Genomic DNA, 26,041 nt, shown 5'->3' on the forward strand with positions numbered 1-26,041 from the left:
TCCGCTGATATACGACAATCATTTTGTGCCTACATTTCATCGTCGACGATCTTTCTGCGAGCGCAAACGCGAATATACTTTCTCTCGTAATTACTAATATAGTTAGACTCAATCGGCTAAGTCAGGCGTTTTTTTCATTTTCAGGTGGGGGGTAGGCTACAGAGAAAGAAATCGCGAGACAATTAAACACGCGAAGCGTGAAGAAAAATTTTACTACTTTTTTAGTTTATTGTAATGTACGACGATTTACTAAAATGTGACTGCTGGACCCTGGATCTGCCATTGCATCGGAACTGACATTTTAGTCATCAACATCGCAAGTGTCGCGGCCATACTAATTACATTTTTGGTTGGCCTTGCAATTTCACAATCTGAGCAATTCAATTTCAGTAATATAACAGAATTTCGATAATATAATGGTAAATTAGCTCGCGGGCTACTCAAAACCTTCTCGCGGGCCACATATGACCCGCAGGCCGCGGAATGCCCACCCCTGATATAGACAGAGACCTTCGATAGTTTTCAGAGCCGGAGCCGGAGCTGGAGCCGGAGCAGTGGTAATAATGCAGCTCCGGAGCTGGAGCCGGAGCTAATGTATGAGAGAAGAAAGCTCCGGAGCTGGAGCAATGCAAATTTACGGCTGCTCCAAAGCCCTGGTTCTGATGATATTTCGTCACCAATCTGTGTCCGAGACATGACTTCAAATAATAGTATAGCCAAGCTACTGGACGAATTTGGTTGAACGGCCGAAACAACTCGATCTGATCCGCGTAAGCGGTGTCGCATAAAAAACGGAAGTGGGCCATGCTACAAGTCGGTAAATACAGAAAATTAAGAAAAGTGATGAAATGTATCTGCCTGGCGTAAAATGACCGATGTAGTCGAAATACCATGAATAAAAAATAAATTAAAAAAATCGATTATCTTGCGCGATTGCATGAATGCCAACGATCAGCTATATTCGCGTATCGTGTATAGTGTGTGTGTGGGCTGTGTGTGCGAGTGCGCACTGATGCTCGGGTACCTTGTCTGGAGCTGGTCTGGCCCCCAAGCAGGAGCCAGCGAGTCGGTAGCGATCATCAGGTTGGTGATAAGCGAAGCTTTCCTCTGGTAATCACATGATGTAATCGGTGTTGCTCCATACGCAAGCTTTAGTATCAATGTCTTCAATACCAATTACACATCAGATTTCAGTAATTGTTTGTCGTACCATATGCCCGAACCTAGTAATTGGCACTTCGGCAGCAGGTTACGACATAGTCATCATATTCTAACGGATAGGACAACATCAGGCAATAGCTAATATGATATGGAATACGTTTTGTGTTGCATATTATGGGCATCATGATCGCTATATTACCGTTGGCAGCTTACTTGCATTATCCGATTATACCCACGTGATCTAGTTTGAATGCCCTATGTCCTTTGCCCACCTGCATATAAAAGCGCTAGACATCTTGAAATTTGTCAGAGTACGCATACGTAGAATACATATAGCCTGTTTTGGTCAATATAGTTATCTACCATTTGATGAAAGGTTGGGGGAAATGCCTTATGATGATGTGAGGTAACGCCGATATTACGTGTTATATATTCGCTACCGGCTAGTATACTGTATGTATAGCCAACAGAATTTGCGCCGTTGCTGCTACCAGTAGTAGCCTATTTTGCGCTTCGGCTCCTCTCGCTTCAGACTTCAGAGGTTTGAAGAGTCCGTTTGCATTTTTCAGATGCACCAATTGTAACCAGCTGAAGGATGTTCTACTACACCGGCCTCATTGCATGGATTGGCTTTTTGCGGTATGTTCGTGTTCACTGTTCAGAGTGTTCAGTGATTGCTACTACTGTTGAATGATGTTTGCAGCTGGTTCGCAGAATTGTCTGGCATGCATGCAGCCAGACCTCACCCGCCTTCGTTCTGCTGAGCCAAATGACCCTTGCAATACAAAACGGCAACAGAGACCGCTATCTCTAAGATAATAACATATAGGCCTTGAACGTGAAATAATTATCATCACTGCGCCACCATTGAGACATTTTCTATATTGCAGGCTCCCCGCTAATATTACAATAGTACAGTATTCAATACTTGAGGAGACCGGAGAGAAATGTTACAGGGCTGGGTTGTCACAGGCGCCATAACAAAAATATAAAAGGTGCAATAATTCAAGTTGAAATTGTAACAACCAACCCCAGATGGCGGGTACCCGTCATGTCACGAACTGTGCTCATGTCGCTTGCCTTTTAAATACAATCGTTATTAGAGTTGTTGTATATATACAGGATGAAACGGAAAGTGACTATATAATCATTGACCCTGGAACTTTCGACGGCAAGGTAAAAATCGGCGATCGACAAACGTCGCCTGGTGAACTTTTCTTCGTTCTGCGGCAATTTGTCCCTTCTGTCAGTGACAATATCGACATTGTAATTGCGGAGGTATGTAAGCCTACCCAATGCGCTGAACATTGTAACTTCAGTTAGCATCTTACAACGCAGTATGGCGTTACGGTATTCTGCATGAGTGTATATCACTTTTCTGCGATCACAATTTTTCGACCAAATATGCTTAGCTGTCGGAAACGTCGGGCTGTACGTAGGTAGACTATGGCGTCGATATTCGACAAAGCACACGATTCCCGAAGACAAACGTGCGATTTTGGTTTTGACATTATATACAGGCTATAACTACTCTGTATTTTCAATGTTCATAAATCCCGCGACCGCATAATCATGCTGTAATTCTGAGGGATAATTCTCAAACACCTCCCACCGTGGTCAATTGGACAATGGACATGGACAGTGGACACACTTCCGAATAATACGGTCTGATATAGGTCAGATGCGAACCGCACCCGTGTACGATGTCGGTGTCGGGTTATGTATTTTTTAAATAGCATACTCCTTTTTCAAGATGCTGGAGAGAAATATAGGAGTTCGCGATATTGATCTGACGACGGGAATGTCGATGCTGCATTATGTCGTCAGATCTGAAGGAATCGCATCGGGTACGTTCACGTGCATTTGTATTACACAAAAGTCAGGCGTTTATTTTATTCGGAAATTCTATATTGATTTTGGTACTTAATTTTACTGCATTCTTCTACTTATGATTGGGGCTGCGAGATAATACCAAATCATCTGTAATGTTGTGGAGAATTGGCATTATTTTCTTCGTGATCGAGAATATGAACTTTCCACATCATCCGTACACTTATGAGGTCACAATGAATTAGACTCGATTCGAAAACGAATCGCTCAGGCACTCGATTTTGATAGTACCTCACTACCTACCTATACGTATGATCAAATTGATTGAAATTTGATTGTATCCCAATAATCCTTCACACTAATATACAGACAGATTTGGCCCTGCCGAATCGCTCGTAACGTTGCTGACTTGTGGAGCGAAATGTTCGCAACGGACTTTATACACCGACATGAACGCGTTCCACTTGGCCGCTGTGTTCGACGCGGTCCTTTCTCTGGAGATCATGATCAACAACGGAAATTCCAAGCGAGAAACAAAAAGCCTTCTACACAGTCTTTCGGGCGAGTTTCAATGGGGCACGCCTTTGCACATCGCCGTGGCGTGCCTCAGCGTCGGGTGCGTCAAGATTTTATTGAAGGTATGAAATCTCGCAGTCAAGATTTTACCCATACAGAACTGGCAATTACTCAGAGGTGGTCACGGTAGTAGGCGATGCTACTCGAGTATAAGTAGACGTAACGCCTTAAATATGTAATCAATTACTAGTAGAAGTAGAGGTTTGCAAAGTAAGTAGTTTTTCCAATATGACTGTTCAAGTAGAAGTAGAAATAGTCTAAAGTGATTATTTGTGAAAATGAGGCGCTTACCACCTTATCCAGGATTGTTTGTTTCTTCGTCTTTGTGGTATTAATGGTTTTTGTCGACTACTATGGTCATTTACAACAGGCACCGCTTACGCGGATGAGGTGGCGAGGAGTAGCCTAGATAAACTCCAGGAATTCTGAAGTCGACCTCGGTCGGACTCGAACCCGCAACCCATTGGAGTTGCAGCCACGGATTATACCACTGCGCTATCTCTCCACTTATCCAGGGGTACTGTGAATCTAGATAATAACTGTATCTGTGTGACTCAGCAAAATATCTTGGAATCATCATTGACTCTAAATTGTCATGGAAACCGCATATTGCTCATACCATAACACAGCTTTCTAGATGTGCAGGTGTAATGACAAAACTCAAGCACATAGTTCCTAGATCTGTGCTTAAGACAATTTACTTTCCGCTTATTTACTCGTATCTACAGTATGGCATAATTGTATGGGGGAATGCTTGTACTTCACATTGTTCTAAAATTCGTACCCTGCAAAACCGAGCCATGCGTTTGATGGCTGGCTTGCCCCATTGAAAAAAATTATCCCAGTACTACCGCAAATACAAAATTCTAAAATTTGACGATATTTTTACATTTGAAGTAGCTAAATTTATGCCTCAATATTTTTCAAATGAATTGCCTCCGGTGTTTAATGATTTCTTCGTCCTTGCTCAAACTGTTCACTCACACAATACCAGATTTTCTTCCCAAGGCAACATCTATTTTCATCGACCCACCAGTAACCTCACAAAGAAATCGATCGACTATGCCGGTCCTGTCATATGGATGCTATACCCCTCATCAATACGGGACCTCCCATACCACTCCTTCAAAAAGGAATTATTCAGTCACCTCATCTCCCATTACCAATGATCCGCTTGTCTCACACCAAATTTTTTAGTTTCTTCAGTATTATATTTTTATGCTGAGCTGAATTGATCGATCCCAACCAATGCATCCAAATTTATGACACAATATCTGTATTTGTTAATGCAGGGTGTGATCAGACTAGTTGACCCTACCCAGAGTCATATTGGTCACAACCTGTCGTATACCGTTAAGTTCATTTATTGTTGTTTCATGTGCCAATGATGTTTTCTTTACGGTTGGACAAATCAATAAATATCTCTCTCTCTCTCTACCATACGTCCTCCTTTATGTGGATTTGTCCTCCTCTTTCCGGAAATTGAAAATGTCCTCCGAGGGCGCCTAAATGTCCTCCTTGGCTGATGGACAAGGTCAACTTAAAATCGGCATAAACGACGCGAAATACGTAATGCGGGCGTTAGAGCGGGTCATTCGGGAGTCGAACCATAGCGATGACCTTTTCTCAGTCAACACCACAGAAATATCGTAAAAAAGTGGGTAATGCGGGAGTCGAGTCAAAGTGATGAGCAAGATTTCCAGTAAATATTTCAAAATCAGCTGTTTTCAATTTCCTAACTTTTATAATTAAAAAAGTGCCCTCTTTTCCGGATTACGAAATACGGTAACCCGACCTTATCGGTCTGGTACGCTACAAGACACAAGTCATTTACCTATAAATGACTTACATTATCGCATCGCTATAGCCAGGACGAACTCAACGAGAGGTGATAGATGTAATGCAAGTGGCAATGTCAAAGACATGTCAAAACTACTTCAAGTAAACTCGGGAAATGAAGATTTGAAAAGTACTCAAGTAGTTTCCATAAGTGGATTTGGTCGATGGGCTGTATACAGGCCCGTAACTGCCGCACCCCAAACCCCCCAATTGGGGGGGGGCCGAGCTCGAAAGGGGCCCAAAATTACTTCGTGAATTAGCATTAATTATAGAGTATTTTTAGAAAATTTATGCAACTTTTTCAAAAATTTTTCGCGCTCCGCGCGATTTCAAGTTGCCAATTACCTTGATTTTTTGGTGCTCTTCCCCCAAGAAGAAATACACAAGATTTATAGAAATGGGCATATCGGCGTTGGCCATTACTGCGCCACGACGCACCAAGACATATAAAGTAGGCCATGTAACATGCGACTCCAAGAAGTGTGCCAGGACGATCGGCAGCGAGAAAACCTTGGCCGAAAAGGACTACCCTAATGCTGACCGAAAACTTCGTCATATATACAAAATACTGTCTTGGCAATCTGAACCTCACAAGACAAATACCATCCCGCAGGGAAAAATTATATGCCAGTGATGAAATACCAATTTGAAATTATGTGCGTCTTTTAGTTTCCTAGCCTACGTTATGGCGATTCTATATTTTTATATAGCAGACAGGAGGTCACGAAATAACATCATGTTAAGGATTTATACCAACGGGCCCTAGTTTCGAAGACACCTCACTCAGCTCTACCGGTGAATCTGATTACCTGAGCAGAGAGGTCAAGAAGTTTATAGCAATATATTAGCAATTCCCGATCTTATTCGCCGATTTTATCATGAATTTTCGAAAATTTTCGCGCTGGCTTATACTCGGCAGTAGCCTATCACTCATTTCGTGACAAAAGCGAACAAGATGATGTGAGGTAGGTTTATCACCCTATGGGAGCCCAAGACCCAAGATTTTTTGCGGGGCCTGACGAAGTGCTGTTTCGTTCCTGCCAACAAATATACGCCCGAAGATGTTTAATTATAATATTGAGGGGTCCTACCTCTTTAAACACACCTCACTCAGCTCTACCTGTAAATCTGATTACGTGAGCAGAGAGAGGATAAAAATAGATAGCAACATATATGCAATTCCCGATCCTTTTGACCGATTGAATCATGGTTCGGTTCATCAACATATGGGGGGCCCAAGACCAACGTTTTTTGGGGGGGGGCTGGCGAAGTGCTGTTACGGCCCAGGCTGTATATGCTTCTATCGGTTAGTCGGAGCTGGATACATTTGAATTTGGAATGTGAATTTTCGCGACCAACACAAAATGATAATAACGCTACCAATTTGTGCGATTTTAAACAATAAATTCAGTTACCAGAATAAATAGGCCCTTTCCCCGTCGTGTAATATAATAATAATAATATCGTTGGGTTGTATTTTTCATCTAAACAAGTCACACACAGTGTACAATGCGATAAGACACAATGCGATGTGATGAACAGATAGGAGGATGTCGAACGACACGCATCAGTAGCGATCCTTTACTCTAACATCCACCTCGGTCTAGAGTGCCCGATGTCACAGTTCTTTTCGATGTTGATCATTTTGAAACCGCGGCCCTTTCTACTAGTTCTTTCCATTCCTTGTGCGTGTTTTCTTTCGTCGGGCCTTATTCTGGGCTTTTTTGTCGCCGTAAGAAGAGGAGCCCAGATAAACCTCCGACGGGAATCGACCCAGATCCGTCAGATTGGTGGGCGCTTATCGTTACCACTACGCTATCTCCCCCGTCGTGACTATTTCACCCATAGCGACGACGAAACCATGTACCAAAACTCCTTCCTACTTTACTAAATTGAAATGCGTAAAAGTAAGTAACTTTGCCTAAAAACCGCCAAATAGACATGGAAGCTGTGTAAAACATAACCACAACCATGCAGTCGAGTAAGTACTAAACTAAGACATACCTGAGTATAAGTGGTTACTGAAAGACCTACTTGAGTACAACGAACATAACCATTCGAATAAGTGTTACTTGAGTATACTTGAAAATAAAAAGTAGTTATTCGTTACCAACCACCTCTGGAATTACTTTTTCAATTGTATCTGTTCAGCAAGGCGCTTGCAAATTCGTCAAAGACGATCTCGGCCGTACACCCGCGGATTGCTTGCCGCTGGCCGTTCGCTCTCACAAGGACAGGATAAACACGTTGGAGATAGCGTGGCTTCTGAACGTCTCTTTCCGATCTCCAGTCGACGGCGTGCAGATTTACGGGGGCAGCCGCGCCACTGTTCCGCGCCGGAAGCGAAAAGTAAAAAGACGCAGATCAGGTATAGGTCGGATAATGGTTAACATACGAAATATACGAAACATTAAGTGGGATGTCGACGGTGGGACAGGGCCAGAACGAGACCGATATCGGATAACGCGGTGGTTCCCAGCATGGGCGATATCGTTTCCCAGAGGGCGATTTTGAGAATCAGAGGGGCGATAATAACAGAGGGAGCGATTGGGGGCGAAAATGTTACAACGTCCAGTCAAACACATTTAATTACGCGGCTGCCGGATACTGGCACAAAATACACGTGAAAACGGGTTTTTCCGAAACCGCCGCGAAAGTTGACTAAAATTTACCAGCGATCGGAATTGCCTGTCTTATATGTCCTTTTTCTCTGATCCGAAAATATGTGAGGTGATAAATATATTTCGAGCTTAATAAGGAGACGATCAGTAGAAAAGGTTTGGAACCACTGGGATAACCGATATCGATAAAACCGATGTACCATCTTCGCCGATAACCTCCTTATATTCAAACGATATTCGAAAAATGTGGCATCTACTTTAAGATACATTACTAAACTTCATGACAGCTTTTGAACAGATGTAAGAAATGCCAATATTCCTTGCCTAGCAGCCGTAGATTATAATTCTATGGCGCCGATATTACGTATCGTACGTATCGTTATTCCCGTATCACCTATCCCGGATAGTAGGCTAAAGTAGTTAGCGTCGTTGCTCAGGTAGTAGGTCTAGTAATACCGTAAATTTCTCTTCAATTGTGAGTAGAATTAGCGATGTCAAAGACGTGTCAAAACTACTTCAAGTATAAATAGAATATGAAGAATTTCAAAAGTAGATTTGGTAGATAGGTCGCCTAGCATCTGAAGTGACCATTCTGAGGAAATTACCGGGTGCGTCTTCGCGACCAACGCGGTAAACTGCGGCTCTTTAAGCCTTTCATTGCGGCTCTTTGAGTTTTTCATTGCGGCTCTTTGCATTGCACGTGTGTTTCGCCATTTTGCTAGTGACCTTTAACGTGATTATAAATTGATGCAATTAACGATGTGGGGATTGTTGCGTGTTATTTCTTTCCTTATGGTTAAATCACTACTATTAGGACTTCGCAATTTAACTCTCGAAGCGAGTTTACGTGATTGTTTCACCAGCAACAATGGTGCCTGGTCATCAATCAATGGTAAATTCAACAATGAATGTGATGTTAATCACGTCAGCGCAGGTCACAGTAATTTCCGGGCAAGCAATGGTTCATACGGCTCTTCCATTTGTGTTGTAAAGGCTAGCAATAACTGCAGAGTTTGGCCAAGAAAATCTCGCCCAGCGATAATTGCAAGAAAAGAAAGTACGAATAGGAAGATAGAACAGCAACTTGAAACGCCATTACGAAATTAAACACCAACACTTTGCCACAAGTTACTCTACGAAGACGGATTTACGGAGTAGATTTACAGAGTGAATTTGCTGATTTACATAGTTAACTTCATTCGATAACCTATATTCGATTGTGACGTAATAAACTCATATCTTTCAAATTTTGATGTGGCTCTTTTAAGCCTACGATATTTGATATGCGGCTCACGAATGAAGCAAGTCTGCCCACCCCTCCTGGTCTACTCTACATTAGAGGTCTCAAACTTAAATGTGTTCGCGGGCCAATTTCCTAGTTTTTAATGACGCCGCGTGCCGCAGCATTAATAATAGGGATGTTCAATGTTCCAAGTAGGCCTTATATGGCGGGACCTTGCTGACAGGCATTCCACAAACACCGTGAAAATGTTATTCAATATTGTACTATTCACGCTTGACACGGAAAATTATATTTTCAAATATTTGAATGAATTTGTTTTTGTGCCGAGCATAATTTGGTAAAATAATGAGTTATAGACATCATGCGAGAGGATGCATCATGACATCGTAAAACTCTCGGGTTATAATATTGCAGCTAGTCGTGCCACAATTTTATACAGAATATTTTAAATTATACTGAAAATTGATCTGATGTCAGAGCATTTGAGCGGTATAGTCCGGGTTTTGATATAGTGGCGAGAAGTAGGCTATTGCTATTGTTACTGTCGTTGCCAAAGTAAAATTTAATCAGCTTTTGATTTTGCTTGGAACATATCAATAACAACTTGAAAATATGATCATTATTGAGCCATAGTGATAGCATTGTTTCTTAACCTTTTGAGCGATCGTACCCCTTGTGCTTCAAATAAGATTTCTCGTATAGTCCCTGTCCATTTTCAACACAATTTCTGGTGGTATACGTATATTAAAATCTAAAGGCCCGTTCACACAAAATCTGACGTAGCGCGAAGACTATTTTCCAGTTGAATAAATTGGCCAAAAAATATTCCACACCATATAGGCCTAATTCCACAATGCATCTCGTACCCCCTGATGTGGTGCTTCGTACCCCGAAGTGGTCTGCGGACCCTGGAATAGAAATGTCCAATCGCCGAACAATTCTTTGGTGGCACAACTGTGGAGCATATCTACTATACCTTACTCACCACCGATAATAACATGGATAAAGAGAACAAACAACACCCAGCATGTAACCAACTATGCGTCTCGGGGGTCACAGAATGCTAATAGTTGCCATACCGACCTGATTAGATAGCTGTTCTAGGCAACACGACCTACGACCTTTTGATATATTAGTATTCCTCAACGCAGTTTTATAGATTGACGCGTCCGTAGAATTACCAAGTCACCGTTCAGAATCGCAATTCCTTCTCTGATTTTAACGTTTGACCCGAAATCGAGTAATTTTAGGAGAGGTCGCACCAAACCAAATCACAAGTTTCAGTCACGTCACGAATCATCAACGGGTCATGTTTTATCATCATGAACTGTGACGTAATAGCTGATCTTCTACCTCGTGGTTGCTTTTGAAAGTGATGTGATAGTGAAGTTTGCTGAGATATCAGCGATTTTTATAGTATTTTCAGGGTGAACTTGAAGTTCTTATATATGTATATAACAAGATATATGGCACTTGAATATATTGTCGAATACTTGAAATTCGAAAAGCCGCATGCGGCCCGCGGGCCGCGTGTTTGAGACCTCTGCTCTACATGTACCGTACCTATTAAGGCGCTGTCGGGGATAATGTTATTCTGGTCGAGTTGGCATACAGCGTATTTCAATTTGGATATACTAGTGGCAGCACTAACAGTTTAGGTGTAAGTTCGGGTGGATAATAATTATACCCGCGGGGCATTCCCGGAAAAAATGCTACAATAAATTCCGATAAATTTGATAAGCGCCATCATCGTTATTTTATCTCCTTACAAAACGAGGAGTATAAAAGAAAGACATTTCCTAAACATTGCTCTGATGCTGGCTATTTATAAGTTTGATTTAATACCCTGAATATGTCTCCTCGTCATCTCTCTGTCATTGCACAAGCGTCGAAATCTTGCGATGCTTTTAAATGAAAAGTCAATATAATTCACGATTGAACTGATAAATGCAAGTGCATCATTCGGTTCATCCAGGATTATCGCCGATCATCTAGTCTAGTATCAAATGATGACATGGTGCCTATAAGTCTCTTTATGCGTCTCATTGTTTATACATTGATTTTAAGTGAAAAGCAAAATCGATAATAAATGGGAGTACAAAGTCGGCGACTTCATTGCTGTCAGCGGATTTTCAAAGGGCATTATAAGATACGCCGGAACCACTAAATTTGCCCCAGGTTAGTATATTCATTTTACTAATTATATTTAATAATTTAATTTGACTTACTGTATAACAGGAATACTTCAATGGTTCTCACACGCCAATACAATTAATTTGGGCATTTCTCTTTTCTCTTGCTATTTTCATCTATCATATGGCGTATAGGCCTACTCACAATGCTAAAAACCCGAGTTACGTAGGTCTATGCTTGCAACAGATCAAATTGATATACCTCGGGTGGACACTTGTGTAAAGTTGGATTCTACGCACTGTGACACACATTTCCTGGTATTTCTGTTACGTCGCGTCATTTCTTCAATATTTTCGTATCGTGTCAAACTTTTATCGGGCCACGGCAAATTTCTGATGCCTAGGCCAAGTTGTCAGGAGGGCTGGGCACAATGATTCGAGTACTCGAATCTGAATCGAGTATTAATTTTAATGATTCGAGTCGAGTGGTAAAAGACGATTTTTTTCGAGTACTGAAATTATACGCTCCACGCAACTGACAGTTAATTTACTTACGAGAATAATAGTTTTGATGCTATTTTCCACTGAGGAAGCCTTGAAACCTTGATTGCCCGTGTCGCAGCATACGAGACATAGTACAAAGCTACGAACGTTACTGGAAATAACACATTTCCGAAGTCATGATCATCCCACAACATTGTCAAGAAGTGCAATGAAATCGGAAAAATGAAATCGGAAAAATACCAAAATATTTTTAATGTGACGGATAACAGGCATTGTGTTCTTTGTGGTGGTATAACAATACATATCTGAACTTTGACATAGTGCATTTTGTTGTGACGTCATAATGAGTGATACTCGAATACTTGAAGCGTAATACGTGATTCAGAATCGAATCACTCAGGTTATAGATAACTAACCTACGGATAGATGGGCAACACGAGAGTCACGGTCGAGTGATGCGACAACGGCAGATTTGTTGTCGCTTCATAGCATGAAGCGGGAGCGTAATTGATAATCCCATAGATGACGACCCGAGCGCTCAAATTAAATAAAGTTGATCTTATTTGAAAGCTACAGTCGCGCTGATTCTGATAATATACATTAAATTTTCATCAAGGCAATGGAACCACCCCGAAATAGCCTTCAAAATATGAAAATCGGCATTGTTCTAAAACAATTGCAACGGCGCAGCACAATGACCATAACAACGGTTCGTGCGTGGTTGCGATTGTTTAGAACAATGCCGATTTTCATATTTTGAAGGCTATTTCGGGGTGGTTCCATTGCCTTGATGAAAATTTAATGTATATTATCAGAATCAGCGCGACTGTAGCTTTCAAATAAGATCAACTTTATTTAATTTGAGCGCTCGGGTCGTCATCTATGGGATTATCAATTACGCTCCCGCTTCATGCTATGAAGCGACAACAAATCTGCCGTTGTCGCATCACTCGACCGTGACTCTCGTGTTGCCCATCTATCCGTAGGTTAGTTATCTATACTCAGGTACTCGATTTTGCCCAGCCCTAGTTGTCAGTTACACATCATTACGTAGCCTTGTCGGAAAAGTCAACACCCGGCTATACGCTAGACATTTGGTATCTTCAGTAACCGAAGTACTTCCTGGGTACTCAAGTAGGTTTAATCTATACTTGCACTACTTAAGGTCTTAAGCTGTTATATCTTAGACAGCTTCTGCTTTACAGTGTTCATTTTAAAGGCAAAACTAGGCCTAGAATACTTCCTTTTCTACTTTACTCGGAATCAGCGTCTTTTACATGTGCGTAAGTAGTATTTTACGACGTTACCTCTAATACTCGATTACCAACATAACTACTTTCACAACCTCATGTGATACTGGTTATTTCGTCGTCGTATTATAATAAGTTTTTCCAACTAAAATTACATTGAGGTTTGGTTTACCACAATTCCTCTCGTGGGGTAAAGTAAAATATTTGATTTTCTCAAAATGCAGGATTCTGGTACGGCGTTGAGTTGGACGGGCCGTACGGAAAGAACGACGGATGCGTGCATGGCGTACGATACTTCTCTTGTCGCCCGTATCGCGGATTATTCGCGCAGTACAAGAGATTAGCTCGTTCCGTGCCCAGCCCCGGCACGCGCTCACCGTCTGTTGATAACAGTGACGTAGTAGATCGGCCTAGCACCAGAGCTGAGACGTACACGCGATCAACTCCCGAATTCGCGGAATATTTGTCGCATTGATGGTTTCCGTGCTGGTTTGCGATGTTGGTATCTTCAATATATTCGCGAACGCTCACACCAGCTGCATTGATTAAATGTGGTAATTAGAGCCCAGTTATTTCCAGGATGACTTGATATTACCTTGACATAATATAGTAACGTTTCCAACTATTGTATAGAGATCCAGGTCTCTTATGTAGACCTGCAGGTAGGCTACAGCAAAATATCGAGCTCGTCGTAACAGCAGCTGGGATTCGCAATAGGAGATATAGGAGCAGGACCGTAACTGCCGCACCTCAAACCCCACAGTTGGGGGGGGGGCGAGCTCGAAGGGGGCCCAAAATTATTTCGTAAATTAGCATAAATTATAGAGTTTTGTTTGGAAATTTATGCAGCTTGAAAAAATTTTCGCGTTGTACGCGATATCAAGTTGCCGAATTCCAAAGTTTGTGGGTACTCTCCCCCTAAAAATAGCATGAGGTATAGAAATGGGCGTTTCGGCGTCGGCCATTACCCCACCACGACATATACAGTTTTAGGTCATGTAACATATATGCGACTCCAAGAAGTGTGCCAGAGCGATCAGCGGCGAGAAAACCTGGGCTGAAAAGGCCCGCCCTTATGCTGGCCGAAAATTTCGATAGGCCTATGCTTGATTGTCCACTGTCCAGTCCATAGACCCCTAAATGGCTGGCGTCGGATTTTCCTGTCCATATAATCTGAACCCCACAAGACATCTGGCTACCCGCAATGAACATTTAATTGCCAGTGAAGAAATACCAATTTGAAATCGTGTGCGTCTTTTAGTTTAGTACGTATGGGCGATTTCAATATCTTTTGACATATAGCAGATAGGAGGTCTTGAAACAACATCATGTAATGAAGTGATTATAGCGCCCGAATATGTATAATTATTATTTACGGGCCCTACAGTTTTCCAGATATCTCATTCACCTCTACCCGGAAATCTGATTGCGTGAGCATAGAGGATAAAAATTGCTAGAAACATATATGCAATTCCCCAATCATATTGACCGATTCAATCATGAATTGTCGAAAATTTTCGCGCGTTTAGGCGAAGTAATGCGTCCTTACTTAAGAGTAGGCCTACAATAAATGTCGGTTCTAAGTCGCGGCCAAACGAGCAACCTGACGCCCCCCCCCCCCCATAAGTTTGGTTTATATGGGGCTGAGAAAGTGCTGTTAACGGCCCTGGATAGGAGCGTGATGATTTTGTGGGTGAACATTTTTTTCTCGTTTTTTAGTTGGGATATTACGCCAAGGGAATCGTAAAAGGTTTCATGGATGAATTGGTCGGGACGGGATGCTCTAAAATGGGTCTGGAGATGCCAGCATATCGGCGTCAATACTCAATACGCAATAGTGGCAGCATGGTGTTCGAGAGTAGTTCGATTTAATTGTAGATAACTAACCTCAGGAGATTAGTTATCTATAATTTAATCTATCCCGGATGGAGATGAAGATTTCACGGAGGGGGAACCCCTCAAAACAGGGGAATTTCAAACGAAATCGTAGGGGATTCCACTTTGTTTTTGTCGAATTTACGGTCGTCTCTTACCATAAAACGAAGGAGAAAATGGAGGGAAATCCCTAAATGTCGCCGGGAAATCCCCTCTTTTAAGGGTACTACCCCTGCCCAGGATAAAAATATCGATTGAGGGGAATCCCTAGTTTTCGAGGGTTCTAGATTTATTCCAGATGCATCGCGCCGTTTAGCGGCACACTAGGCCAGGTTTCATATGGCAGCTCATCTAAACCTGCAAGACTACTCTCCGTGGGTGTTACAGCATTGCAACAATGTCAACACATAGCTGAACCAACTCCTTTAAACCCGAAAGTTTTCAGACATTTAGAGCAAAAATATCTTAGCATCGTTTTTTTTTTAATTTTATTTATTAAAACACAGTAGATTGCTCAACATGTAACATGATCATCAACGAAAAGTGATAAGTGATAACACAGAGATAGATAGCAATCCCGTCCAAATGTTGGGGGATAAATCACAAGACAATTCTCTCAGTTCTGAGTCACGCGGTTTCAAACATCTTCCTATCATGATACCAACAGTTATAGTAGACTATGCGGAGTTGCCGTTCGAGACATTAAATGAAGGTTTCATCGCAAATATTGACACAGACATACAACCAATATCGGAATCCAGTATACTACAAGCAAGTACGGCAAAAACGATTACGGCGGAGGACAAAATTATCGCAGAGATGAAACCACGGTGTTAACGTGCAGTAGTCTCAACGTATGTGGAACTCGGCCGATATCAGGTCGCACCGACATCCATGGTGGCGCCAGGCTGTATAGGACACTGGATACAGCTCATGAGTCGAATATGCAAATATCAAATTGTTCGGCATCGACCGCGTATATTTGAATCCTATATCGCCTAAACGACTAATCATCAGTAGAACAAATGCTTTAAAATTGTCAATCATATCAATAACATCACGGGTTGCTGGCAATAAAATCTTGAATTTCGTATTTTCGTATTGTACCATTTGCACAATTTTATATCAATTTTATATATTTTAAAACACATGATCGATTACATTATTAATCTGGGTTTTCAAAATAACAGATCCCTACCAATTTGGGTCGCAAAATATTTTAGATTTGCGGTAAATAAGGAACTTCAAATCAATTACGCACTAGCGTTAGCCAACTATATAAGTAAAACAGTGTTCCGATTCCAAAATCGCGACCGATTATGCGATCATCAGACAAGGACGTTGAGAACCGCCAAAGCACCACTTTACCGTGGCACAAGGTTAGAATAGCAGAATTCCAATACTGATATTTAATTGTGTCCACGAAATTCCACGCTAACAAATTGATTGGATTGCCGGAATTGAGATGTCCTCGATTGTATCATTTACCGCGCTTTTTGCGTTTAACCTACATTGATCGCGGATGAATCTCAGCGGATAACACGGTCAGTGTCGGGACGACAATCAACGTAGTATGTTGCAATACTACTGGCATCCGAATTTGCAAAGGCAATACGAAATCGAAACCATTGTCAAGAAGCAGTATGCCCAGTCAGCGTTCTACTTTCTGTGGTTTCATGTTACCATTATGTTGTGGATAGGCCCGTCCATATACAATAATCGAACTCGAGACTCTCGTGTAATCCCCGCCTTTCAGGCTCACCGATCTTACGACAACATCTACAGCGCGTAATTCCACCTTTGGCAAAGCGTCGGACACACACCTAGGTTATATTTATCAACCGTTGATGATGTATCAGCATCAGCACCCGTCATTTCGTAAATCTATAATTTAAATGAATGCCGCCGATTTCCGAAGGTCCGAAAAAGTTCACGTAATTGCGCGAGTCGCACACCCTCCAAGCGATAAGGTCGACTTGTCTAATGACAGCGAAGACATTTACGAAAACCCTGCTGCCAATTTCAGACGGGCCGTTACTAAATCAACTCGACGCGCGCGAAAATTAACAACTAGTTAGAAGGGCAATTCAAGTGTTAGAAGTTTCCCGTAACGCAATCATACAACACATGTCGCAATGTCAAGGTCAGAGACGACAAACACCTCTCGGTTGACAGTGAATGACCTGGTATGAACCTGTAAGTTTCACGCAACAACTACACGCTTGAAACATATAAACAATGAGGCGCATTGATTTGATATGAAACCGTGTTACACTGCAATTGCCTACGCAAGGTGCATAGATTGACAAGGGTCTATTCGTAATCAACAAAACATCGTGAGGCATAGGGCAAGGTTGTGAAGATGGCAGATATGTTCGAAAAAGTTGCACATGTCACGTTGAAAAAATTGCACAGATCGTTTCGATTTTGGATATCACGAGCAGATAACTTGTTGTATCTGCGTAGCACCAGATTCCGGCGTCCTCACACAAAACGCAAAGTTACCAAACCCAGTACACGCGGCACCGATCTCGCCCGTTTTGCTAACTCCGACGAGCGCTCCGCTAAATTTAGGATATCTCTTCAAAATCCTCGCCAAGGCTTCGCGGGCCGCACTTTCAGCCGTCATACCTTGTCTCATACTCTCCACAATTTGATACGCCGGCAAAAACCTCATCATGACGTCACCGTCGCCAGTAGCAACAGCAGCTCCGACGTCGTCGTCTGCGTAAGCGCCAGCACCGGGTATCGGCGAATCGCCGACTCGCCCTGGAACCTTATGATTCATACCGTTGGTCGAAGTGCCGGCAGCAATCTTTCCTGTAGCGTCAATGGCCACCATTCCGATTGTATCGTGATTCGTTTCGTCAATATTGACACTGGAGCCGGCCGGGCGTGGCATTGTATATTCACTAGACCTAGGCTTGTACGGTCCACATGAATTTGAGGCATCAGGCACCGTGTCGATGCGATAATTTGGTTGGCAATTATTTTTCTTCCAGTGCTCCCACATTGATCGCGACTCGTTAGTGGACAAGCTTTCTTCGGGGAAGCCATTTTCAATGGCAAAGTCAGTCGCGAAATCTCCCACCAACATACTGTGTTCCGTATGATCCAATACACTCCTTGCGACTCCGATTGCGTCTTTGACCCTACGCAGCGCACCCACTGCACCCATATTCATAGTAGTGCCATCCATGATCATAGCGTCTAGAGTTGTTTCTCCGTTTTCATCCGGTGACCCGCCGAAGCCAACTGTACCATCGCATTGGTCGTCCTGACATCTTTTGCATCCGGCCTGAACTGCGTCAAGCGCGTTGGCCGACTGCCGCGACAATTCCGCCCACGCCGCATCAGTGGCTTGAGGCCAAGGCCATGTATTAACTACAATAGGCAGCGAGGCGCATCCGCCTTGAAATACTGTAATGCCGAACACCAAAGTAGAAACTAGAGCCTCCTGATACATGGCGGCGGCCTGAGAACTAGAAAGTGCAAGGATTGACACACAATCACCACTTGTGAATTCTATTAAAAATTGGCAACAACGATGATAAGGACAAACGCTTACAAAATCACGGATGCCAGGGCATTTCTAAAGCGAAATTGCGTACTGTGTAGTAGTAGCACAGAAATGCGTCCATCGAATAAACATATTTTTATATCTAAGCTTGATTTTTTATACAGAATAGCAAATATACACTGAATTACGTAACTTCGCATCAGTACCGACTGAAACAAACAACATGACAGAGTTACGATAGCACGGCTGCCGAGAGATGGATGTATAAGCCTCCCCATGTGGACTACAACGTTAATTGTTTGTGGGCATGTATCACAATATCATTATATTCTGTATCAATGTTCCCTGCTATGTTACAGAGAACAATATTTTCGCCTGACACGGAGTATTACGAGTACTAGCAGTACTCAACGGACTATTAATGTCCGAAAGAGTTCTCATACAGTATGAGAATGAATAAAAATAATTCTGTGACAAACTTGATACCGAATACAGAGGTTATCTTGCAAGATCTTTCCAACCTCACAAAATAAGGAGGAGAATTGTTGTTATAATTCTTGATCATTATGGGCTTCGGAAAAAAGCAGTGAAATGCAATTTTATTTCTATTCCTTTCTTGTTATGGGGATTCTAGTAAAAAGGGATCGAGAATGCTCTCGACAGCCCTAACTGGTAGTGGGTTACCAAGATACTATCCGAGGGCAACTTTGATCCTTCAAGAGTGCGAACTTTGCGTTGATGATTGTAAAAATGCAAGGTGCATTAGGGCATGAACACGTAGCGTTTCCAATGATGACAGAATGTTTGCGGCAGAAGCATTTTGAATGATATTATAGCGGTAAAAGTCCATTAAATTACGCAGGACATACACTGGCAATCTAAGCTAATCAAAAACAAAGATGGCTATCATTGACCGAAAAAGTATAGTTTTGAAATTACATGAATCCATTCCAGATAATCAGCATTGGGGATACGTTGAAAATAAATTTTTACAAAAAGGTGGATAGCGACCTTTATTGCTTCAACAAAAATCTTCATGCTTAGCAGAAGCATTAAAATCTCACGAAATTGTACCGTAACATGAACTCGTATCGCTAAAACATATGTAACTTCACAATAATTACAATACTAGGAAAGTTGATATTCAAGAATATACTCGAGAATTTAGGTTCCTAGGGAGAAAATTAGTAAGAATATTCACGGGAAAAAATACGAAGCACCAAATTCCTTGCCAGACGTAGCAGTTTAGGTAAATGTTGAATCGATTCCACAATTACGCAAACATTGATAGATTCATCTCTTAATACACAATGTGAAACTTGATCGAATTTAGAAAAACTGTATACGGTATGCGTGTACGTACAATCTATGTGCAATGTACACAGACAAATAGTCACAGTTAGACCTATACAGCTAACTAACAGTCGTGAAAATCGTAGATCGCACCGAATATTTGTTCAAGTAAAAAGTAAGCTGAAGCAGGTATGTTTGCCTTGGGCCAAGCTTAAAACGAAATGCAAAATCATCGAAAACTCAGCGGTTAGCTGATCGAGTGTAGCTAATAGCTATATACATAAGGTTACACCCAAGTAGCAAAATCCAGACATTTCATTACATGCATTCCCACACGATTCTCTGGATACGTACAAGGAAAAGGACCCACAAAGAAATCGACTTGAAATCTTCAATTATATCGTTGTGGAAATTTCTCAAATAATAGAAGCAATTACTGATTTAACTGTGACATCATTTCGCTATTATTACCCCAACAATAATAATCAAACTCAGTAATGGAAAGTGACTTGATATTTACCCTGCTGCAAATGACTCTGACTTGAACAGAAAAACAGCCAAAGACAAAACAGAATGAAGGCAAGCCGTTGAATGAGTCATTAGCTTAATTAGAAGCGAAAAACCACAAATCCAAACTTTCAAGTAATTTCCGAGTAGGTTGAAATCCAGACTTAAGCTGACAAAACAAACGAGGCCATCGCTATTATCTTTAAGATCCATCGGCTATCACACAGCAGCGGAATGAACACAACAAGTTCAAAATCCAACACCTGAAGGGCCAGATAATGCATGATGTACCATCCGCAAAACCATGTTCAATTTCAAACAATCTCTTCCGTGCTCGAAATTACACACACGTACACGCCTCGCAGGGAGAGTATCGATATGAGAAAATCAATAACTCCGGCATCAATCACAGTTAAATACTTACAGAAGGGTACTAATAATGAAGGTTTAAAGACACCAGCAAAACGCAATTAAAATATTCAAGCGTAGGCGCAATTCAGGCTTACAGAGTTCCCTTCCTCATACAGCACTTTCGTTAATGTCCATCAAAATATATCCCAGTTAAATCAAAGTCAATATCGGGACAGTGACGAATCCCAAGGCATTAAAGTAATCAAAACACCAGCCAGAATCACCGCAAAATCTGCAATGCAGTCGCCGGATTTAGAACATATGTCCGAAACTTTCGCGAGGACTGCCGACCACAATGCGTGAAAAGACAATTTCATAATTATACTCGAGATTTTAAAAACGGCGAGACTACTACCTAGTCTTTAGGATTACCGTCTTCGTCCGCTATTTTCAAGTCATCAACGTTGCGAACTAGCGGGCTAGATTCTTCCTTCACACGGGATTTAGCAAAGTCCTCATCGCCAGACGCAAATTTTTCACCCTCAGACATACTCGAAGACGCAGACGACGAGTCATAATCGTCCTCCAGTTTGGCGATTGGTGCATTCACTGCCAACGGGCGTAATTCCTCCATATCCACAGTTATCGGCGAAATCATGCCGTTCCTTACTATGTCTTTCTTTTTGTCAGACTGTTTTGCATTTTTCCCGGAAGATTTCTTCGATCTACGGCCTTTTTCTTCAGCATTAACTGACGATTTTCGTTCCGGAAGTCTCTTGAAGGAATCATCATTGTCGTGACCAAGAGGGCTTGCTCTTGCATCTCCACCAGCAGCACGTAGCTCATTAGCGCTGCCTGCCAGAGAACCCGCGGTAGAACTAACAGAACGGTCGCTAGAATCGTGACTGTAAGCTCTAGCTCCATCACCGGCGTCCACGGCATTAAGTTCGGGATACGCGTTTACAGATGAGGCATCAGAATCGGAAATATCTGCCTGCTTCGAAAATTGCAGTGGTTGAGATAATGCTGCGTGTTTGAGGCCTTTGGATCGGCCAGATCGTGATCTCCCGCTTCCTGATCTGTGGCGATGCACATGCTCGTCTCGTGAAGACGTGGTAGACGCAAACGAATCCATCTGCGGTCTTCTCATTTCCTCTGCAAAATTACTTTGTTGATGCGTACAACACGGTTGGCCAAGCGAGGGTTGCGACTGATACCGCGCCGCGGATAAATCAGGGTAATACGGCGGCATCCAAGGAAGAATCAACGGTTGCGCCGCATGAGCCATAGAAGTATATATAGGAGTTGGTAAAACAGGCTCAGGACCAACCGCTGTTCTGATACCAGGCTGCATCTGGTTCTCGGCCAACATACCTTGAAAATTCAACATGGCCTTGTACATATACTCCCCTAACCGCTCATATGCAGCTGACGCAGGAGATGTGGAGCTAGGCGTAGAAACTCCAGACGCGCCATTCAACGAGGTCGGTCTCGCCAAACCACCGACAGCTGCGGACATCGTGGGGGTCGTATCTTTATTGAGAGCGTTTACATGGGCGTTGTAGGTGGACATCATCATATCTACGACGGAACCTTGTAAATCGGTTTGGGTTTCGGTGTCTTTACATTCAACAGGCTGCTTTCTTTCCACCTCTATTATCAAAGGAGCGGATGGGCTTGGGTCTGCCGCGTTACGCAAAGGTTCTTTTTGATTAATTTCTGCTGTCACTGGCTCATCATCGATGTTGCTGGAGGATGGCACTTTCTCTATGACAGCAGTGACTTCCTTCATACCAGTTCTCGACTGGTCTGGATCGACTTGCCAAGATGAATCAAATGTAGACGATCCGTACGAGTTACGACGTTCAAATTCTTCATTCGGAACGTTGACATAGTCCCTCGAAGTCTCGTCTTTTGTAGTCTTTTTCTTACTTTTCTTAGATTTTTCTTTCGACTTCTTGGGAGAGTGTGCTTTTTTAGGGGTCGATTGAGTGTCGTCCGGTTTTCTCGGAAATACCGGACTTTCCTGATGGGTCGGCTTGTGTTTTTCGCTTTTCAACAGCCTATTTTCGGCGTTGACGTAATCCCGTTTTGGCTGTTCTAACGGCGGGCAAGACTTTGTGGAATTTGTTCGCTGGATTCTTTTCAAGTTGCGTTTTACGCGATCCTTAGCCGATTCGTTTGACATCTTCTCGTATGACGGAGGAATTTCATTTTCAATGTCGTCAGGAGTATCGCGACCGCCTTGATGGGAGAGGTCCATTTCAGAAGATGTGTGGATGTCATCAACATGGTTTGTTATCACGGGCTGTATTTGATCGACGGACAAAGGGTATTTCGGCTTTGATTTACTGCGCTTCCGTTCGGGCGTGTTGTGGTGTGACACGGCCCGTTTTGGTTTGCGACTGTCTTCAAAATCAGAGTAACGTTGATCAGCAAAGTCATCAATGCCATCTTCCATACGTCGTGCCCTTGGCCTGTCGTTCAGGTGCGGTTGAGAATGGGATCTCCTCGTCCGATGCCTTTGTTTGTAATCCAGCTGTTTCTTCCTACGCGGATCCTCCGTGTCGGTTTTCGCAGCATCCAAATCTCCATTATAAACAGGGCCTTCCAAATCCAACCCCCTTTCTCTTTTCTTCACGGCATCATTACTTATTGTGTTGTATTTACCCATTCTTTGTTTGGCTTCTGGATCGGAATGTCTGGGTCTACCTCTCACAGGTTCATGACCCATGGTCTTATTTCTGTAGTTATCACGGGGTGCTTTAGCTTCCCTTGGTGACATTCCACTGGACGGCGGCCTTTGCATTGGAGGCATGGCTTCGGCTTGTCTCATTTGCTCCTTGCGTTTGCTTTTATAACAGACGATCGTCCTACGGTCATTATCATTGTCGATCGAAAAACTAGTTAACTTTGGAAAGACTTCTGTTGCTTTGTGAATTAGATACCGTTGATAGCTATTGAGAGGGTGGAACATCAAAGCCCTGTCTTTTTGTCCGTATTGTTCAAACTGTTTCAACTCACCCATCAGAAGACCGACAAATCTCCGATCAGCTTTACTGAGCTGCCTTCCATGCGTGTTGAGCATCATATCGACTCTGTGGCTCATATTCTCTCCGGTGTTATATCCTTCGGGTTAGTACCTTGTACTGGTAGAGTTAGCTGCAACTATGTGTTGTTATAAATAGTTGTACAAAAACCTATTCAAATCAGAATTCTGGTTAGAAATTTGGCGCCAGCACCGTATTCGTTTGTGTTGATCAACTTCTCATAGTATCAAAAAATCACAATTCACAATTTTCTCAAGAAAAGTGAATGGATCTCCGAGGACGCTCGAAAATGCCCAAATGTTTTTTTACTGAGCATTTCTAGTTATCGCAGTCTTTTCGGCAATATATACTTTTTATTCATTAAGAAATTATTGTAGCCATAAAGCATGCTGAATTGCTGGTTTGAAACAAGTTTTCTAACAAATTGTCATATAGGTCCTATCTTCTTGATTGTGACTGCAAACATTCTTCGACATTCTCTGTAACATCTGTCATCTGGGCCTTTGTACATGCAAGTATAATGGATCTGTCACAAATATCTGGCACAAGTTCGAACTTTACACATCTTATATTATTTAGACCAGTTTCGAGCATCTCAACGGCTACGGTATATATATAATTCCACTGATATTTCATCAAAACAAATTCAGGAACTCGGTAAAAATGATCATTCCTTACTGGCAAAACTTAACGGAGCCGCTAAGTATTGATGGGCTGAATCTTAAAAATTAATTTGATTTGTGTCTTCTGTGTCTGATTTTGTAACTCAACTACCCGCAACTACCAAGGAAATGTAAAACATCATCAACCTCAAACCTAACAATTCTACTTTGGGTGCTGAAATGAAAATATCGTCATTAGGCCTATATAAGCAAAAGACAGGAAATTGAAGAAAATTCAGCGAGCACTAACAAAATACGGCCGTTTCGATTACGATTTTCACATGTCACAATATTTCGAAGAGAACTTGACCTCCTGCATCTACCTTCAAAAAACCACTGTAGCCATACGAATGCAAAGCATAAACAAACTCAAGCCCAGCCGACGGCCGCGCAGCGAATACGAGAGTGCAAGTTTCACAACTGGCTCATCGGTAGTCATCAAGAACGAAACTAACCAATGAGACGTCGACTATAGTTTACGATGAAATAGTATTTTGTGCCCGCAGGCTGTATTTCCAATCCAGAGGCTTTGTATATTCGCTATCGTGATAATATAATCTCAATAAAAATCTTGAAATGTCACTGCATCACAGAACGGCAGAAAAACTACGGGAACACTAATGTCGCTCAGTGCGTAAATTGGATGTCATTCGCCTCTGTAGTGATCACTTCGCTGAATCAGCCTATATCGTCGAGCTATATATAAACGTTAACCGTTTCGCACCGGCGTGTCTATTTTTCGACATGCCGGTACGAGAGAAGAGTACCGTAATTGAAACCACGATATATTACATATTAATCGTGCTAGGTCGTTGCTGTTCATTTCTGTAAATAGATATTGTTCGTACTAGTTCATTGATACCTTGTTATTTGATATTTATTATATCGAAGACGTCAAAATCGTGTATCAAACACCGTAGATAAATATGTTGCAAAATACACTGTGTCGGCAATTCGCGCGTCATTGACCACTCTCAGATAACGTTCTGTATGTTTCGTTCTAGCCGTCTTCGGGCATAATTGTTTCATTATGTGAATAGCTAGTGTCCATACAAGTCCACATGTATCTTCATATCTGATATTAGTTACATCTAAGCTGATCAAAAGCTATGTGATAGGCCGCGTGACAAAAATATCCGCCGAAGCATCATTTCGCAGACACGCGCGTTCCTCATACCCGCCATATACACTGTCGTTCAGTTGGTTTTATTCGTCATAACCAGCTGTAGTTTGTTGCTATGAATAGCGATTGTCAGTTTCTGTTTATATTTTGCTAAAGCAACTATACTAGTTAGTTCTATACCGCTCAAGGTTATATTTGAAAACCGGGAAGCGAGTTCCGTCAGACTACCGTACCAGCTTCAAGCACATGGCTGAATACCCGTCACATAAAGTGAAATATCTCGTGTTCTAATAACCATAAACCCTCATAGATTGTGTCTGTGAATTGTTGTTGCCTATATGATTCTAAATAACGGCTAATGGTAAAGTATAATTCGGAATACATACAATAATACTGAGCGATTATACCTTCGCAAGAGCGTGCGTCTGGGTATGCAAAGAGCTGTCGTACATCGATATATATATTAGGTTGTAGTGATGATAAGCATTTGCAGTAAATCATTAT

The 26,041-nt window shown here is 42.1% G+C and overlaps 3 protein-coding genes across 3 annotated transcripts; 1 reads left to right on the forward strand and 2 right to left on the reverse strand.

Annotated features, from left to right (window-relative positions):
• The first annotated feature begins 1,013 nt into the window (after positions 1–1,013).
• LOC145455700 (CAP-Gly domain-containing linker protein 4-like) lies at positions 1,014–13,886 on the forward strand. Its single transcript, XM_080333683.1, has 7 exons — positions 1,014–1,800; positions 2,284–2,439; positions 2,915–3,008; positions 3,361–3,629; positions 7,558–7,774; positions 11,338–11,448; positions 13,381–13,886. Exons 1-7 carry the CDS (start codon positions 1,783–1,785, stop codon positions 13,629–13,631), a joined length of 1,116 nt encoding a protein of 371 aa, XP_080189809.1. The 5' UTR covers positions 1,014–1,782; the 3' UTR covers positions 13,632–13,886.
• A 3,397-nt stretch (positions 13,887–17,283) lies between these two features.
• LOC145455701 (N(4)-(Beta-N-acetylglucosaminyl)-L-asparaginase-like) lies at positions 17,284–20,373 on the reverse strand. Its single transcript, XM_080333684.1, has one exon. It carries the CDS (start codon positions 18,495–18,497, stop codon positions 17,466–17,468), a length of 1,032 nt encoding a protein of 343 aa, XP_080189810.1. The 5' UTR covers positions 18,498–20,373; the 3' UTR covers positions 17,284–17,465.
• Positions 20,374–20,521: 148 nt separating this feature from the next.
• Positions 20,522–24,308, reverse strand: LOC145455698 (uncharacterized). Its single transcript, XM_080333681.1, has one exon. It carries the CDS (start codon positions 23,809–23,811, stop codon positions 21,118–21,120), a length of 2,694 nt encoding a protein of 897 aa, XP_080189807.1. The 5' UTR covers positions 23,812–24,308; the 3' UTR covers positions 20,522–21,117.
• Positions 24,309–26,041: the final 1,733 nt, after the last annotated feature.

This window comes from Botryllus schlosseri, chromosome 14 (genome assembly GCF_051294905.1).
Source record: "Botryllus schlosseri isolate E-star chromosome 14, Bs_hap1, whole genome shotgun sequence".
Taxonomy (NCBI): Eukaryota; Metazoa; Chordata; class Ascidiacea; order Stolidobranchia; family Styelidae; genus Botryllus; species Botryllus schlosseri.